General features: G+C 52.9%; 3 protein-coding genes across 3 annotated transcripts in view; 2 read left to right on the top strand and 1 right to left on the bottom strand.

The window, feature by feature from the left end:
* Nucleotides 1–2,110: 2,110 nt before the first annotated feature.
* On the top strand, nt 2,111–14,280 carry DHX16 (DEAH-box helicase 16). Its single transcript, XM_052649634.1, has 20 exons — nt 2,111–2,485; nt 3,825–4,075; nt 4,159–4,321; nt 4,618–4,674; nt 6,619–6,873; nt 7,073–7,276; nt 7,356–7,547; nt 8,165–8,275; nt 8,422–8,537; nt 9,000–9,210; nt 9,398–9,496; nt 9,603–9,755; nt 11,149–11,289; nt 11,485–11,647; nt 11,744–11,862; nt 11,957–12,024; nt 12,717–12,879; nt 12,979–13,140; nt 13,398–13,571; nt 14,067–14,280. The coding sequence occupies exons 1-20, from the start codon at nt 2,279–2,281 to the stop codon at nt 14,193–14,195; spliced, it is 3,138 nt and encodes a 1,045-aa protein (XP_052505594.1). The 5' UTR covers nt 2,111–2,278; the 3' UTR covers nt 14,196–14,280.
* Nucleotides 14,281–14,468: 188 nt separating this feature from the next.
* Nucleotides 14,469–18,204, bottom strand: C11H6orf136 (chromosome 11 C6orf136 homolog). Its single transcript, XM_052649297.1, is given in 8 exon segments — nt 14,469–14,760; nt 14,851–14,920; nt 15,525–15,725; nt 15,902–15,990; nt 16,261–16,662; nt 17,462–17,658; nt 17,661–17,769; nt 17,772–18,204. Coding segments are annotated over 8 exon segments (1,473 nt in total). The 5' UTR covers nt 18,063–18,204; the 3' UTR covers nt 14,469–14,646.
* PPP1R10 (protein phosphatase 1 regulatory subunit 10) overlaps nt 17,573–18,278 on the top strand; it is a 37,192-nt gene continuing 36,486 nt past the window's right edge. The window contains exon 1 of the mRNA XM_052649296.1: nt 17,573–17,696. The gene's annotated coding sequence lies outside the window, so the exon portion shown is untranslated. The remainder of the gene's footprint in view (nt 17,697–18,278) is intronic.

The raw sequence follows: 18,278 nt of genomic DNA, 5'->3' as shown, positions 1-18,278 counted from the left end.
ACAGTCGGCTGGGTTCACTGCAGCATCCCCATGCCTGGCACCTGATAGACACACACAATTATCTTCAGAATGAATGAACGAATGAGCAGATGAAAGGAGATAAAAATTTGGAAGCAAAGGACACTCTGAACTGAAAGATTCTGGTATCCAGAAGCCTAGTGCAAGGCAAGCAGCCAAAGAGTGTATGATTAGAAGTGGCTAGCTAATCCAGGGGATTTTACTCCAAGACTCAAGACTGTAAGTAATAAATCTCTTGAAACTGCTGCAAAATAGTACAGAGGGGCAGATTCCTGAAAAGGGTCTTCTCTGATAGACAACTGGTTTTACATTCCTAAAGTTTTAAGAACCATAGATAATTCATGGCTTTGTGGCCCAACTATAGTTGGCACTGGGACACTTTCCTGTTTCACTGAATTTGTATCTTCTACGTGTGGAATATTTACATTTTACTTATCAGATTTTTTTTCCAGTTCTCCATGCTAATAAAGATATGGCAGATATAGTCCTATCACTAGAGGAAGGTCCTCCTTTATTAAAAACAAAATGTATTAGAAAAATTGATCTTAAACACATGCCAGATATGTTCCCAGCAAGGGAATAAGCAAGCAAAAGAATAAGCCACTTCAGAGAGGGTGTGAGTATGGAGGGAGAGTACTCACATTAGTAGCTAATTAGGTAAAGACCCTAATTAGTTTTGACCCAGGAAAGCAGAAGTAAGAAGCTCTGAGATGCCAGGGATGTTCACAGTCCATTTCAGAAACAGAAAACAGTGCACTCATGACGTCAATGATGTGGAACTACTTGTGGCTGTTAGTTGGAATAACAAATGTTTAGTTTCCCAACACAGTGTCAGATAAATCCAATTAATTGTAAAATTATGAAGCAGAACCAGAGGCCAGACAGCAGTCAAGCAACAAGTTCTGCTTATTTAAAATTAAGCAGACACCAGTGACTTTCTCAAGCTGTTAGCAAAAGAAAAAAAAGCAGAATAAAATTTGCATATTTCTTAGTTTGCAGATCTTTTAAAATAACATTATGAGATAGCACCAAGAAAAGAGGGTACCTTTGCTTTTTCTCCACATCTTGAGTTTTCATCTGCCTGGAGTCCTTGATTAAGCCTAACCTGTATTCACTTCTTGCAGAAGGTCCTAGCAAAGGTCACTCCTAATTAGTTGATCTGTAACAAGCATGGACCTGATCTTCTAATTTGAATGCCCCACCCCACAAGCACCCACACACACCTTGCATTATTTTTGGCTCCATATAACTTAGTATTTTATATTTTTATGTATCTTGTCTCTGTCAGGCTGGTCCCCACCCCCAACCCTCTGCCACTGTAAATTCAGTAAGCGATTTGTTTCTGATTTGTTCCTTGCTATATCTTGCGCAGGTACTAAAACTGCGCCTGGCCCACACTGAAAGTGTTGGTCGCTCAGTTATGTCCGACTCTTTGTGACCCCATGGACTGTAGTAGGCCAGGTTCCTCTGCCCATAGAATTCTCCAGGCAAGAATACTGGAGTGAGCTACCATTTACTCCTCCAAGGGGGTCTTCCCCACCCAGGGATAGAACCTAGGTCTCCTGCATTGTAGGCAGATTCTTTCCTATCTGAGCCACCGGGCACTTTGCTGCTGCTGCTGCTAAGTCGCTTCAGTCGTGCCTGACTGTGTGACCCCATAGAGGGCAGCCCACCAGGCTCCCCCATCCCTGGGATTCTCCAGGCAAGAACACTGGAGTGGGTTGCCATTTCCTTCTCCAATGCATGAAAGTGAAAAGTGAAAGTGAAGTTGCTCAGTCGTGTCCGACTCTTCGCGACCCCATGGACTGCAGCCTACCAGGCTCCTCCATCCATGGGATTTCCCAGGCAAGAGTGCTGGAGTGGGGTGCCATTACCCACCTGAGCCACCAGGCACTTTAGGTTCTTAATATAGTTGAATGAAATGAATGGGTGTAATACTCATGAATGATCAACAGAGGGCAACAGAAATTCAGTAGGGGAAGAAATGAAAATGTTTTATTCCGAGCTTCGCGTACAATTACGCGAGATTTGAACTCGCTCGGCCACCGTAGTGCATAGGCCGGAAAAGAGCAGCCACTTCCGGCCTCAGCGGTCCAGGAAGATTGTTTTGGACTATCGGAAACCGAACCCCTCGGTTCTCAGGCAGCTCCACTCCGGAGCAGAGGCTCCGTCCTGGAGCTCTAGGTCCCCGACCCGCCCGGCCGCCGACGTGGCAGCTGGAGACACTTTCAGGGCCGGGAATAGGGAGCGTGTTGTCGCCATGGCGACACCGGCGGGGCTGGAGCGCTGGGTGCAAGACGAGCTGCACTCGGTGCTGGGACTGAGCGAGCGGCACGTGGCCCAGTTCTTGATCGGTACCGCGCAGCGCTGTGCCTCGGCAGAGGAGTTCCTGCAGCGCTTGCGAGACACCGATACCCTGGACCTCAGTGGGCCGGCCCGGGACTTCGCCCTGAGACTCTGGAACAAGGTGCTGGGAGAGGCGGGACCGGGCGTGGGAGCGGCGGGAAAGTGGGTGGGGCAGGGGAGGGGCCCCCAGGTTACTTGTCCAACGGAGTTTGGGCTCACTTGGGCTAACTGTCCAACGGAGAATTAAGCTCAGTTTGCAAGCAGTTATCACTTTCGGGCTGGACGACCACTTCCGTGGAGAAGATTGAGGAGGGCTTAAGGGTTGACTCATTGGAAAAGACTCTGATGCTGGGAGGGATTGGGTGAGGGTAGGAGAAGAAGGGGACGACAGAGGATGAGATGGCTGGATGGCATCACGGACTCAATGGACGTGAGTCTGAGTGAACTCCGGGAGTTGGTGATGGACAGGGAGGCCTGCCGTGCTGCGATTCATGGGGTCGCAAAGAGTCGGACACGACTGAGCGACTGAACTGAACTGAACTGAACTAAGGGTCTACAGAGCAGTGTTTCTCAAACAGGTTTAGGATTCATCCACGGCTTTTGTTAAAATGAGGATTCCGATTCGGTAGGTCTGGGATGGTTTCTTCGTTTCTTCATTTCTAACAAATCTTGTAAGTTTTCGGGTGATGCTGGGTGTTGCCCACCCTTCGAAGAGTGAGTCTATAGAGGAGATGTGTGGGCAGTGTTGTGGGAGGGTAGAAGTGTTGTGGCTGTGATCGAGAAAAGCAGGCCCAAAGATTATCTGGAGTTTGTTGGGTAAAGAAAGGGGAAGAGTAAAGGTGTAATGGTGAGCTCCTGGAAGGCAAGACTGTGATTTTTGTCTTTGTATTCATACCATCTAATTGTACCTTGCAGAACAAGAGCTCAGAAATTATACAGTAAGACTAAAAGTGTTGAACTTGTTCATGGCAGATAACTTGGTGTGGCTGTCCCATTTGCACTTGGTGAAAGATGAGAATGTACTTGATGTGAGGGTAGGAGCTCTGTGTTAATCCGTTCACCAGGGTATCTCTGGAGGCTGCTACAGTGCCGGCCCGTGACAGGGCTCTGCAAAACAATCTGGACAATCCTTGTCCAGTCCTTGGGTAGGAATGACTTAGTCATTGAGAAGAACAGAGGCTGAGCAGTTGAGAATTGAGTGTGAGAATGTAAAGTCCACGAGGGCAGGAAGTTTTGTCTCTTTACCCCTATATCTCTAGTACCTAGCAGGGCGTGCACGGAATAGGCTTAGAAACTGAGAGACCCCATTCAGGGTGATGGACATGGTGTGAAGCCTTGGGGAAGAGACAGAATGACAGCTGGTTTAAGATCAGTTACTCCTTAAATTAGGAACTGGGCAGAGTAGGTGGGCAGAGATCAGGAGTTGCTTACATCCCCTTGACTTCTCTCTCTCCTGACAGGTCCCACGGAAGGCAGTGGTGGAAAAGCCAGCTCGGGCAGCCGAGCGAGAGGCCCGAGCCCTGCTGGAAAAGAACCGCTCTTATATGTTGTTGGAGGACAGTGAGGAGAGCAGCGAGGAGACTGTGGGCAGGGCTGGGAGCAGTGTCCAGAAGAAGCGGAAAAAACGGAAACACCTCAGGAAGAAACGTGAGGAGGAAGAGGAAGACGAGGAGGAGGAACAAGTTTCTGAGAAAGGAAGGAGGAAGACAGGGTAAGTCAGAAGTAGGGGGCGAGAGGGTGATGGGACAGGAAGCCTCTGAGTGCCCTCAGTTAATCCTCCGGGCTGGGCTGCAGGGAGAAGAAAGAGCAGATGGAAAAGCCGGAGTCGGAGGATGAGTGGGAGCGGACAGAGCGAGAGCGCCTTCAGGACCTGGAGGAACGCGATGCATTCGCTGAGCGGGTTCGGCGGCGGGACAAGGATCGGACTCGCAACGTCCTGGAGCGGTCAGACAAGAAGGTGCATTGGAGCAGCACGTTCCATCAGTCCCCAGGCAGACCCCTGGATCCGATCTGAGGTTGGGTGTGACCGCAGATAGTGATCTCTGGGAAGACAAGGGGCTGCCTCCAGTAGTCTGGTCATCTCTTTGGGTCTTTGGGCTAAGGTGGCTCTCTGCTGAACCTGTAACCACAGAGATTCCTCAGTGAAGGGGGTACATTTCTTTGTGCTAGGGAACATCTGAGTGATCCTTGTGATTCTAGACAGGCATGGCTGTGGGCACGGGGGCTTTGACCACTCTTGCCTTCTTCTCCTAGGCTTACGAAGAGGCTCAGAAGCGCCTCAAGATGGCTGAGGAAGACCGGAAAGCCATGGTGAGTCCCTGTGCCCAGGAAGACAAAGGGAAAGGCTTCCTGATGGAGTGGTTAGGGTAGGGAGGAAACATGCAGAGGAGGTGTGGTGGGGCTGTTGGGTCTCTGGTTGAGGTGCCAGCTAAGGATAGACTTAAACTGTAGTGGGAAGGAAGTGGCCCAGAAACCCTCTGACTCCTTAGGATCAGATCAGACTGTATGTTAGTGAGGAAAGTATTTCCCTGTTCCTGGGACTTAAAGAGGTGTACTCAAAAGGCAGCTGGAAGGTCAAGGGGCTGGCTGGAGGACAGGGGCAGGGCAGGGTCATACTGCCCAGGGATGTGCTGACTGCTGAGCTTGTGCACACCATCTCCCAGTACCTTCCTATCGTCTAATCCCTCCGTTTCCCCCTCCCCCGGGCTTTGTGATCACCCACTGATTTTCAGAGTTGGTCTTCTCACTGTATAGGGACTGGGCCCTTAACGATTCATGCCCTAGACTTGTTACCGGGGAGCCTTGGTAGGGTTGCAGTTTTCTGAAGGCCTGGCCTTCCCATGTCAGTCACGCTTAGATTTCCCCCAAAGAATTTCGAGACTCTTGGTGTCTTAACAATGCCTTAGTGGCCGTCGGGTCTCCCCGATGTATCCATCTCAGGTTACACCCCAGAAAGTGACTGTAGCCAGAGACTTCTGAGATGTCTCTTGGTGCTGATGTAGTATTTTTACTTGCTTGAACTTTTCTTTCCATTTTCAATTATGAAAATCTTCATAATTCACACAAATAGGAAAGTTGCAAGAATAGCATAACAACATCCATCCAGGCTTTTTGGATTAAAAAATTGCTAATACCACGTGCAGTATTTTCAATGTTTGTGTAAATGGCAGCTTTTTGGTCCTTTTTGAACCATGTGAAAGTTTTAGACATTGTGGCATTTTATCCCATCAGCACGTCCCTGGTGCCTGTAGACATTCTCACACATTGCACTGTCATAGCCAAGAAGAGGAGTCTCATGTATCAGCTAAGAGTCTGCCCACAATAAGATTTCTTCAGTTATCCCAAAATGTCTTTAATAACTGCTTTTCCAAACTGGAATCCAGTCACGTTTCATGCGTTGCATTTGAGTGTGAGGTCTTTTCAGTTTGTTTCATTTTCCCCTTCTCTCTTTCTTTCTGTCTTATCTTGTACGGCATGTCCTACATTCTGGATTTATCTGATCCGTATCTTGTGGCGTTAAGTTCTGTCCCAGTGCTTACTGTAAAGTGGAAATTGGGTCTTGCAGCTCTCTTAGACTCAGATTAAACAGCTGTAGCAGCAGTGCCTCTTGGGTGGTGGTGTGTACATCCCATGGTGGGGCGAGGGGCGGGTACTGTCCAGCGGTGTGCCTGTCAGGCTGAAGGAGAATTTGATTGTGGTACTCAGATCAGGTCATGAGCATAAACTCCATTTTAGTGTATCATGGAACAAAAAAACCAAGCAATTAAGTATCGAGCTGGCCAAAAAGTTCATTGGCGTTTTTTCCATAAGATGTTACAGAAAAGCCGGAATGAACTCTTTGGTCAACCCGATACACTCGGCCCCCGAGGGGAGGGCCCCTGGCGGATTTTGAGTGTCTCAGTTGTGTTCAGTTGCAGACCTCTGCCTCCACATCGTCATGTTTTCTCCCTTTACACTGAGTCGAACGAAATAGCGAGGGTAGAATAGAAAATACGCACATAATCATCCTGGTGAGTCAATGCTGGCAAAGATGGTGAGGCTGCCTGGAAGGACCGTCCGAGCTGCTGGCAGGCAGCGTGTGGGCCCTACGTCGGGCTCCTCGTTAGGCTGTTCAGTGAAAAGGGAAGGGCGGTGGAGGTCACATCTTTAGGTTCCCGGGCCGGCCTGCCCAGGAGGTTGTGCCTCTTAGGGGGACAGGGGAAAGGGGTCACTCTTCTAGCGAGGGGAGGCTCTGACTGCCCTGGCCTGACCCAGGTCCCTGAGCTGAGGAAGAAATCCCGCCGAGAGTACCTGGCCAAGCGGGAGCGAGAGAAGCTGGAAGACCTGGAGGCCGAGCTGGCGGACGAGGAGTTCCTCTTCGGGGACGTGGAGCTGAGCCGACACGAGCGCCGGGAGCTCAGGTACAAGCGGCGTGTGCGGGATCTGGCCCGGGAGTACCGGGCGGCTGGGGAGCAGGAGAAGCTGGAGGCCACCAATCGCTACCACATGCCCGAGGAGACCCGAGGACAGGTGAGGCGAGGGGTCACCGCTCCAGCCCAGGTGCCCGAGCGGAGGGGAGGGAAGGCTTCGGGGACTAGGGTGGCGGCTTGGCGGGCCCTCTCTTGTCTTGCCTTTCTTTGTGGCGGTAGCAGCTGGGGAGGGGGCGCTGGGCAGAGAGGGCAGCTCTGTCTCCATGTCCCCCTGTCTCCATGTCCCCCTGTCTCCGTAGCCTGCACGCGCGGTGGATCTAGTGGAGGAGGAGTCCGGCGCCCCTGGGGAGGAGCAGCGGCGCTGGGAGGAGGCCCGGCTCGGGGCAGCATCCCTGAAGTTTGGGGCCCGAGATGCTGCCTCCCAGGAGCCCAAGTATCAGCTGGTGCTGGAGGAGGAGGAGACCATTGAGTTTGTCCGGGCCACTCAGCTCCAGGGCGATGAGGTGAGGGTGGGGGGCACAGGGACGTCCTGAGGAGGCCGGCGCCGGCCCTGATGCTCACGGCCCTCTCCCTCCTCCTTAGGAGCCATCGGCCCCGCCCGCCCCCACTCAGGCCCAGCAGAAGGAGTCCATCCAGGCCGTGCGCCGCAGCCTTCCTGTGTTCCCGTTCCGCGAGGAGCTCCTGGCCGCTATTGCGAACCATCAGGTCCTCATCATCGAAGGCGAGACGGGCTCGGGCAAGACCACCCAGATCCCACAGTACCTCTTTGAGGAGGTACGGCAGCCACGCCCTCAGTTGCCACTGACCCGAAGCTGTGCTGGCAGCTCCTTGTCGTGGGGTTTTATGTCATTGCTTTCCATTTTCGTCTCACTTCTTTAGTCTTCTCTGCTTGGTGGTGAGGGTCTTCAAAGGAAGGACCACACCCTTTTCCTGTTTCTGTTCTCACTTCCTGCCATGGGGTCCATGCCTGGGGGGCGCGCTGTGCCTTTGAGGCGGCAGGAGGTGGAGATGGATAGATGGCACGTGGGTGTGATCGCCACCCCGTGCTCCACCAGCCTGGCCTCTGCAGGGCCAGGGAATGAGGACTGAAAAGACCTCGCCTGCTTTTATGCCTTCCTTTGTTCCCCTTGCTTTGGGGTCTGCCCCGCCAGTCAGTCCTTTTTCAGCTCACATCTCGCAGAGCCCTGAACCTGGTGACCCAACAGGCTGGGACTGCCAGGGCTGGGTGAGGACCCTTTGGGAGCTCCAGGTCTGCCATCCTATCTGTTGATCTTTGTCTGGTTTTCGACTTCTGTCTGTTCCTCCGTTCTGCTGCCCTGGCCTGCATTTCCAGCTTCTCTGAATTGCATGTTTAGCAAAGGGAAAGCCTCCTCTTTATTCTTGTCCTGCAGGGTTACACGAGGAAGGGTATGAAGATCGCCTGTACCCAGCCCCGGCGAGTGGCAGCCATGAGTGTGGCTGCCCGAGTGGCCCGGGAGATGGGTGTGAAGCTTGGCAATGAGGTGAGACCTGTGGCGACTGAGGGTTGCGGGGAGCCCTTCGGGTCTGGGATTCAGCCCCTGCCCGTCCAGGTGCTCGCCCTTGTCCCCTGGCCCTCCCTCCCGGGAGTACCAGCCCAACTGTCCATCACTCCCGGACCCCTCAACAGGTCGGCTACAGCATCCGCTTCGAGGACTGCACGTCAGAGCGAACCGTCCTGCGCTACATGACGGATGGGATGCTTCTCCGGGAGTTCCTCTCTGAGCCTGACCTTGCGAGTTACAGGTCCGCACAGCTCCCCCAGCTCCCACGGCCACCCTCGCCTCCCTCCCGTCTGCTGCTCTCCCAACCTTCAGCACCTTCATCCTTTCATCTCTGGCTTTTCTCTCCTTCCTTCCCACCCTGTTTTCTCACTTCCAACAGCCAGTTTGGCCATTGTCTTCCTTTCTGACTTACCCACCGGTTCGTGAATCTTTATGGTTTTAACCGACCTAGCACTGAGACGGGCCCAGAGAGTCGGGGTTAGATCGTGGGTGCTGTTGTCTGCCCAGGCTGGGATATGCTGTAGACTCACAAGCCCGCTCCTTCTCTGACTCGCTGTTGTCTGTCTTAACTGGGATGACTGGCCTCTCCTTGGAGCCCCCTCCTCCCACATTCACCCTTTGGCTCTTTTCTTCTGTTTCTCTCTCTGGGGGCCTCAGTGTCCCACCCCTCCCCGGCTCACTGCTGCCCCTGTTCCTTCCCCAGCGTGGTGATGGTGGATGAGGCCCACGAACGGACCCTGCACACAGACATTCTCTTTGGCTTGATCAAGGACGTTGCGCGGTTCCGACCTGAGCTCAAGGTCCTGGTGGCTTCAGCCACACTGGACACGGCCCGCTTTTCCACCTTCTTCGATGACGCCCCCATCTTCCGAATCCCTGGACGCAGGTTTCCAGTTGACATCTTCTACACCAAGGTGCCCCCTCAGGGAGGGCGGGCTTAAGTGTGAAGGCAGCAGAGCCTTGGAGGAGATTGGCCTTGGAGGGAAGGAAGGGATGAGAGTCTTGAGGGGAACCGGGATGAAGTGTATGTCGAGCTGGGAGGAGAGGAAGGGGTTTGCTGGAGCAGGTGGCCCTCCCGTGACCCCGCGTCCTCCTGCCCAGGCTCCGGAGGCGGACTACCTGGAGGCCTGTGTGGTGTCCGTGCTGCAGATCCATGTGACTCAGCCCCCTGGGGACATCCTGGTGTTCCTGACAGGACAGGTGCGATGTGGGGCAGGGCTGCTGTACGTATCCCGGGGAAGACTGGGCTGGCGGGTCGGCCCTGCGTGACTCTGGGTCCTGTGCTGCTCTCCCCACCCAAATCCAGGAGGAGATCGAGGCTGCCTGCGAGATGCTCCAGGATCGCTGCCGCCGCCTGGGCTCCAAGATCCGGGAGCTCCTGGTGCTGCCCATTTATGCCAACCTGCCTTCCGACATGCAGGCGCGGATCTTCCAGCCCACGCCCCCAGGGGCACGGAAGGTCAGTTGGAGAAGCCCACGTTCATCATCCCCTATGGTTCGCGCAGTTAGTGGAGAAAAGGAAAGAATGCCCCTGCCCTGTGCAAGGTGTGTCCTGGGCACAGCTGCGAGGCTGGGTGGCAGTCAGCCAGCCCCTCACTGCTGGCGCTGGAGTGAGAGGGTGACAATGGCAAGGACAGAGAGGTAGTCTAATGCATGGTCCAGAAAGTGAGTGTGGCAGAGATGCAATGAGAAGGGAGGGTCTGGGTTTGCCAGGAGGCAGGATTTGAACTGGATCTTTAAGGAAGATGCTGGGGGAGTATCAGAGAAAAGCCTAAGGGGTGTTTGAGGTCAGAGTAATCTAGCAGGCTTAGTGGAAGGCTCACATGGCAAAGTAAAGGGATGGTGGTTAGAGAGAGCCTTTGATGGCAGGAGGAAGAGTGTGGACTTCAGACCAGTGAGTGGTCATCAAAGGACTGTGAGCAAAGATGTAACTTCCCACAAATATTTACAGAGCTCCTCCCACTTTCCAGGAACTGTTCTAAGGGATGAGGATACAGTGATGAACTAAACAAAGTCTCTAGCCTCAGGGAGTTTAGGCTAACAGAGGTTAGGAAATAACACATAAATACATAATGTCAATTTGTGACAAAGGCTCTGAAGAAGTACAGTGCACATCCAGGGGAGTCGTGGTGGCGGGGAAAGAATGGCAGGAAGGTATTTTCCTTAGGGTGTAGGAACACCCCCTGTCTGATGAGGTGAGAGTGAAGCTGGAGCCGCAGCCCCGCAAGGGAGGGTGCCAGGCTGACATCTAATCCGGAAGAAGAGTGTGCCAAGTGGAGGGAATCGTGCACTGGGAGGATGGGTGTGAGGGCAGGGGTGGAGCAAGGAGCCCTGGTGCTCAGAGATGAGATCAGAAGGGTAACCAGGGGCTGGAGAACTTGGGGCCTAAAAGAGCTTGGCTCTGATTGTCAGGTAGGAAGGTAACCACTGAAGGATGCAGGCAGTGATGTAAGAGGCTCACATTTTAAAAGGACCATTCTGGATGCCACATAACCTGGGGCAGGAGTAGAGCAGCGAGACTCATCAGGGGGTTTATTTTAGGAACTAACATAGGAAGGTGATTATGAAAGCAACAGTGGGAAAGATGGGGCAGGAGCCTAACACCCTCAACTCCCATCTCTGAAAAAAAACTCCCTGAACCCTCTTCCTTTCCTTTCCTTGTTATGCACTGCTTATTCCCACGTCTCTCTCCCCTCTCTGCTGGTCTGTTCCCCTCTCTTGACCTTGGCCACAGATCGCTTCAGCTCCTGCTCCTTTGCCCCTGTTTGTCCACTCCTTATCTTCCAGAAATGACTTTTTCTGGGTAACTAGGTGGGTGGAGTTTCTGGGTGACCCCACATCCTCTCATTCAGGTGGTTGTGGCAACCAATATTGCTGAGACCTCGCTCACCATTGAGGGCATCATTTACGTGCTGGATCCAGGGTTCTGTAAGCAGAAGAGCTACAACCCCCGCACAGGCATGGAATCGCTTACTGTCACACCCTGCAGCAAGGTGGGCCTGGGCTGGAGTGGGGTCTCCATGGGGCGAGGGGGACAACAGGCCAACTCAGAAGCAGTGGGGATGGCTCAGAGCAGGGGGGTTAGCGGTCCACACCCACAGCCCCCAGATTTCTTGCAGAAATACCGCCCTTTCTCTTTTCCATCACCAGACTGTCAATGGGCCTGACAAACGGTCCTTTCTTTCCAGGCCTCTGCCAATCAGCGAGCTGGCCGGGCGGGTCGGGTGGCTGCAGGGAAGTGCTTCCGCCTGTATACTGCCTGGGCTTACCAGCACGAGCTGGAGGAAACCACGGTGCCTGAGATTCAGAGGACCAGCCTGGGCAATGTCGTGTTGCTGCTCAAGAGCTTAGGTGACTGGGCTCCCCAGTCCTCTGAGAGGGGAGGGTGGGGCTGCCATCACTGGTCACGCGAAGGACTCTGTCCTAACCCCGCTCATCCTTTTCCAGGGATCCATGATCTAATGCACTTTGATTTCCTGGACCCCCCGCCATATGAGACCCTGCTGCTGGCTCTGGAGCAGCTGTATGCGCTAGGAGCCCTCAACCACCTTGGGGAGCTCACCACGGTGAGGTGGGAGGGCAGTGGGCTGGGGTGACCCCTCGAGGGGCGGAGGGACACCTGAAGGAGGAGTGGCCTCAACTCTCTTTTCCTCTCCTTAGTCTGGTCGAAAGATGGCAGAGCTGCCTGTGGACCCCATGCTGTCTAAAATGATCCTGGCCTCTGAGAAGTAAGCCCTTGACTCAGCCGGGCCCCTGGCACACACACTGGCCATGCCTGCTTCTGTCTCTGGGGCCATCTTTGTGTGCTTCCTTTTTCTCTCCACCACATTATTCTTTAACCAATAACAAGTTGTTGGATAACTCCTATTGCCCTTTTGAGGTCCACAAGACACCATCCTGTCTTTGGTTATGATATCAAACGGGTGAGATAGCCAAGAATGTAGAAAATGTGGGGCATGAAGAAAATTGGAAGACTTTTTATCTGTGAGGGGTGCTGAGGGAGGGCTGGCTTGGAGACTTACTCTCTCCTCCAGTTTCCAACTAGAGCATTTAGATGCAGCCGTGGCGGGACCACTTTGTAATGCCATCCCTTGGCCGTGGTTGAAGTTAAAGGCATTACATGAACTTAAAGGAACTGCTGTAATGCACACCTTCTTCCTGCAGAACCCTCATGACCTTTTCCTGCCCCTGCCTCCCTGCACGTCTCTCCTGTTGCTGTTTTATCTACAGCCTGACCTCACCTCCTGGACCCCTCCTGCGCCCCTGCCACCAGCAGCAGTCTACGCTCTGATTTGTAGCCATCAGCCCAGCCTGCAGCCCCTGCGTGAGGACATCCATCACACCGCAGTTCCTTTCCTGTTCACTGAGTCTGTTCCTCTGTCTTGCTTTGAGCTCTCATGTTTCTCCCTTCCTGCCCCAGGTACAGCTGTTCAGAGGAGATCCTGACAGTGGCTGCCATGCTCTCTGTCAACAACTCCATCTTCTACCGGCCTAAGGACAAGGTCGTCCATGCTGACAACGCTCGGGTCAACTTCTTCCTCCCTGGTGGGGACCACCTGGTTCTGCTGAATGTTTATACACAGGTCCCTGGGCTTGGGTGAATGGGAATGAGGAGGGCACAGGGGACTCTGGTCCTGCTGTATAAACTTAACACCCCCTTTTCCCCTCCCCTCTCTTCACAGTGGGCTGAGAGTGGTTACTCTTCCCAGTGGTGCTATGAGAACTTTGTTCAGTTCAGATCCATGCGCCGAGCCCGGGATGTGCGGGAGCAGCTGGAAGGGCTCTTGGAACGTGTGGAAGTTGGTCTCAGTTCCTGCCAAGGGGACTACATCCGTGTCCGAAAGGTCAGCATTTCCTTAGTCTAGTCTCCTGCTGTCCACCCATTATCTCCTGAGGAGCAAGCTTGTCTGGGGCCAGCAACCTGAGAATGTGCCCCTTTCCCTGGGTAAGGTGGGTTCCCCTTGTGCTTTCTTCCTGGGGCACTGGAGGTTCTTACCTTCCTAGTGAAGTGAAGTGAAAACCTGCACTAAAAAGGTAGCGAGTGCTGAGGGTCCCTGGATACCGGCCTTTCCCCTTGACTTCCTTTCCCGCCTGCTTCTAGGCCATCACTGCTGGCTACTTCTACCACACAGCACGGTTGACTCGCAGTGGCTACCGCACAGTCAAACAGCAGCAGACGGTGTTCATTCATCCCAACTCTTCCCTCTTTGAGGAACAGCCACGCTGGCTGCTATACCATGAACTTGTCTTGACCACCAAAGAGTTCATGAGACAGGTGAGGGCACCTTGGCCTGCCCAGGCAGGTGGCTTGTGTGGGAGATGGTATTCTGGCATGCGAAAAACCCAGGTTCAGGTTGCTGGGACTGGCAGAGAAAGAGGAAAGCAACTTGGTTTAAGGTAGGATAAGACAGAAAGGCATCCATTCTAAAGCTGTCTCAGCATCCGTTAAGATCTAACTGTTCATTCACTAAGTGCTGAATGCATTGTCTCGGTGCTTCAGGGGCTGCCGTGATAATAATGGTGAAAGCAGCAGGTGTGGCCTTTGTCCTGAGTGTATTTTAGTCGTTAGGTTCAGGCTTTTGTTTAGGGTTAGCTTACTTGTGCTCTTGAACAACATATAACAGAGTGTTGGGATCTAGAGTATTAGAGCCAGATACCCATTTCCCTTGCCCTGCAGACGAAGGGAAAAGGAGAACCTTTTTAAAAATCACACACATCTCAGAATCTAGGATGGACAAGAGAATCTTGCTGATTTTCTCTCCTCCTGCAGGTATTGGAGATTGAGAGCAGTTGGCTTCTCGAAGTGGCGCCCCACTATTACAAGGCCAAGGAGTTAGAAGATCCCCATGCTAAGAAAATGCCCAAAAAAATAGGCAAGACACGGGAAGAGCTAGGGTGAAGAGCAGGGGACAGAACAATCAGAACCTAACACCAGCTCCTTTTCCTTCTGTACCTTATTTAATATCTATTAATAAAAATATTTTTAGAGTAAAGCTATGGGGAACTTTTCTTTTTGGCCACTTGGCTTGTGGGATCTTAGTTCCCCGACCAGGGATTGAATCCTTGCCCTCCGCAGTGAAAAGTGTGGAGTCCTAACCCCTGGACCACCAGGTAAATTCCATGGGGAACTTTTGAGATTCAGAAAAAAGTGACATGGAAATTGGATCTCATATATTCATGTAGATTTTATTATTTACAAGTTAAATTACACAGCAGCTTTACAAAGCACGAGACGCAAAGTAGAGGAGAGCGAAGAGGGGAGGTAACTGGCCCTGAGGCTCTCAGCTGCCTCCACCGCCTCTTTTTGTGCGTAGCAAAGTCATCAGTGCTGCCTTTGCCCCAGTTCCTGATCAGTCCTTGGAACACAGGTGTAAGTTGGGTTCTGGTTCCGACAGCCCCAGAGCCACCAGGGCTCCCACTAACAGCTTCTTCACAGGTGCAGGGGGTGAATGTGAAGGCATCAGCTAAAGCGAGAAAGGTTAATGTAGCTGGTGTGATGTTCTACTCTGTCACCCCGCACACTACCCCCCGCCCCCCAGAGCCCTAGCACTCACTTTGTCTAGGCGATGGCGACAAATGAGGCCGTTGGAATTCAGGTAGAAGGTGGAATAGGCATCATAGGTCCTGGTGAAGGGAGAAAGAGGCTCACTGAGAGAGAGGGTTATTGGTCCTAAAGTTTTAATTCAAGCATTTGTTTAAACGAGTAGTTCTTAATCTTTGCTATGTGTTAGATTACCTGAGGATCTTTTAAAAATCCTGAGTTCTACCCTGGGCCTAATTAAATCAGGATGTCTGGCACCAATATTTTAAAAAAGATTCTTGGATAAAAAAATCCAAGAATCCACTGTGCAGCAAAGTTTAGGAACTACCGGTGTGGGCTTAGGCTAAGAATTTCTCGGGATTCTACTCTGTGCCGGAAATTTACCAAGTACTTTACCCAAGGCTGTGAAGCACAACTTACGAGACAGGTTATTTTCATCTGTTCATTAAGTATATGAGTCCCTACTATGTGCCAGGTAATGTACATGAAGAAACTGAGTTCAGAAGCTTCCTGTATACTCAAAGTCCCTATTTTTGCTATATTAAAGTAGACTAAAACAAAGCCTGCCTTCAAGGAGCCTACAGTCAAGTCAGGGTAAATGGAGGATTGTCTAGGAGACTAGCCTGCAGACTCGCCAAAGGGTGAGATTAGAAAGTTGCAGTGTGTTTCTTTTCTCACTTCTCTTACCGGTAAAGCTCCTCCTTGTCACGCTTATAAAAACGAAGAAAGAGCAGGTGGATGGGCAGTCCCACAAGCCGCCAGCGGGCTTGCAGGGTCCAATTCTCAGGGTGGCGTGTCAGCTGCAGAATTTCCAGCCGAAGCTGTGCAAAATAGTTCCAGGCGAGGAAGCGGCAGAGAGTCAGTGACAGAATGTACCACGTCCGGCCTCTGAGAGGAAGAGATGGGGAAGAAATCTCATGACAGCACAATCAGAAAACCAAACTCTTCTCTGACAGAGGAATTGGGGACGGTGGTGAGAAGCAACTTAGGACCTTCTCTAATAAGTGGAAATAGCACTGGGTCCTTTTCCTGCCCAAGGCCCTACCCGTTCAGTGGATTCTCACTTGGTACGCATGTTCAGGATCTCATTGATGAATTCCACATCCGATGAGTAGAGAGTGTAGTCGTGGGAGTGAAGGAAGAGATTGGGAAGCTAGGTGGAAGAAGGCGGCGTGAGACCAGGAGGAAAGAAAAGATGATCCTACTCCTCAGTTTTCTATACTGAGTGTCTCCTTATTCTTGAATGAAAGGTTATCTCATCCCTAATTCAAACTGAGGAGTATCTTTTCCTTGGGAAATGTTGGGAACATATTTCGATGCCTGTCTCATGGTTCCGAGAAAGAATCCAGCTGACTAACTTATTTTTAAGAATTACCTATATCTCTCCCCATTTTGGACAAAGGCCACTTTTGAATGGACTTACCTCTTGTCTCAGTCTCTCATACATGACAGCCAGGTGCTCCTCCATACTCGGATCTCCTGATGGAGTGGCAGGGGAAGGGTGGGCGGTTCCAGGGGCTTGGAAAGGTATCAGAGCTCCAGGACAGGGGCAGGGAGGCCCCTCAAACAGGCTCCTGAGCCCATCCAGGCAGCCGCTATGTAACTCGGGTCCTGGCCCCTCCTCCCCTTTTCCTGGGGGGAGAACCACCCATGGTGAGGTAAGGGCTTGGACCTGAGGGAGAGGCAGTGGGGGAGCTGGGGGAAGCAGTCGGGTGGGAGGGCTTGGGGGTGGGGGAGACCAGAAAAGAGGCAAAGATGGAGAAGTAGTGGTTGTGGAGTGAGGCCAAAGGGGTGGGAATGGTAGAGCCCATGGAGAAGACTGGTCCTAAGGAGGAAGAACAAAAGAGCAAAAAGGTAAGAATCCAGCTGCCTAATGCTCCTCCATCCAAACTCTGCCCATTAACATGCTTCCAATCCACCTGCTCCTTCTGACAGGAAAGATCGAATTACTAGAGAAAAAATTCATCTCCATCTCTGCTTAAAACAGGAGGATATACTTTTTTGTGACTTAAGTACAAATACCTATCCAAAATAGCAAATACGTTTAGATTTAAGATTCCAAACCTGTTTGGGGGCAGGTCTGTCTCTTACAGCAAGAATCAGAAGAGTGCATACTTAAGAATGAACAAATGAATGAATACCAAACAGGTCTGGTTATATTGTGGATGAAATGATGCGGCCTCTAACACAACTCCAGGAGTATGTGAGGCGGCTGTTGCAGAGAAAAGAACAACTGGAACTAGGAGACTTTGGAGTTCCAATTCTATAATGTCACGTTAGGCACTCTTAATTCCCTCAGCCTGAGTTTCCCATAAATGTCCTATAAATAAGGACGATGAAGCCACACTGAGTCACAATGAGGGCTTTAAGAGATAATAAATGTTCATAAAACTTTGCGACCTGTAAAGTAGTATATAAATGTAAGCTGGGCTCCTCTAATGACACGAAAAAGCCCAGGAGACTGTTAAAGGCTGGATGGACCTCATGATGCCCCTGGGTTACTGATGTTGAAACTGCGATGAGGCAGAGGTCACTCAAAGTCAGGCCTGAATCGAGCTCCTTCGTTTTCAAGGAGGCCCCGAGGGGTCTTATTATCGGGGAAGGCGGGCAGGCCGCGCGGGTACCTCTGTCCCCGACGGTGTCCCGGAGGCGCCGTCTCCGCCGGGGGCGTGGCCATCTTGCCCGCCCGGGCACAAGGGCCCGAACCGGGTCCACTCGGGCCGGCCTTCCCGCCGGGACCGCTATCCCGGTGCAAGATGCGTGGGCTGCAGAGCGCGGCCCGCAGGTCCGTCTGGTCGGCTCCCTGGAGGCGCCGCGAACCTCTCCGCCCTCTGTCCTTCAAATCACCTCCAGACACAGGTAACCGCGAAGACGCGGGAGAAATGCGGACGCGCCCCACCGCGCCAGCCTCAACCCCGCCTGCCCCCCAAGATCCGGGAGACAGACGTCCCGTGCGCGACAGGGCTGGCAGCGCCGCCCTCCGGTCCCTGAGGCCCCTCGCCCCTCCACTCGCGGCTCCGCACAGGTGGTGAAGCAGTGGTGGGACGTCAGTACGCCTGCGCGAAACGGGACGCGCGCTCCGCCCCACGCGCCGGCTGAGGAGGGTCTCTCCCCGCCCCCTCCTCTCCCCTCCCGCTTCCTCTCGGCTCTCACCTGGACACGAGCCTGATAGGCGCGGAGGCAGGGGCCGAGGCGCCGGGCCGCCCCCCGGCTGGGCTGGTACATGATCTTCCGGGAATGGAGAGAGCGCCTCCTGTGTCCGGCCTCCGGCCTCCTCACAGGGGTGAGCGCGCCCCGGAGCCGGCTTCTTGAAGGGGAAAGGAGGGGGGTGAGGGCTGAGGGGAGGGAAACGGAGATGTTGCGCGCTTGCGCACTGCGGCGGGTTCCAGGGAGGCAGTGAGGCGCTAGGTCTACAGCAAGTGCGCCTGCGCCCGCCGAATC

The sequence above is a fragment of the Budorcas taxicolor genome, chromosome 11 (genome assembly GCF_023091745.1).
Source record: "Budorcas taxicolor isolate Tak-1 chromosome 11, Takin1.1, whole genome shotgun sequence".
NCBI classification, from domain to species: Eukaryota; Metazoa; Chordata; class Mammalia; order Artiodactyla; family Bovidae; genus Budorcas; species Budorcas taxicolor.
This window is presented reverse-complemented; position numbering and strand designations above follow the sequence as displayed.

Excerpts from the sequence above, each read along its gene's own strand:
- DHX16 (XM_052649634.1), top strand. The coding sequence starts at position 2,279 with ATGGCGACACCGGCGGGGCTGGAGCGCTGGGTGCAAGACGAGCTGCAC. Across the intron at positions 7,277-7,355 it reads CTCAGCTCCAGGGCGATGAG|GAGCCATCGGCCCCGCCCGC; the intron begins GTGAGGGTGGGG and ends CCTCCTCCTTAG. Across the intron at positions 13,572-14,066 it reads CCAAAGAGTTCATGAGACAG|GTATTGGAGATTGAGAGCAG; the intron begins GTGAGGGCACCT and ends CTCCTCCTGCAG.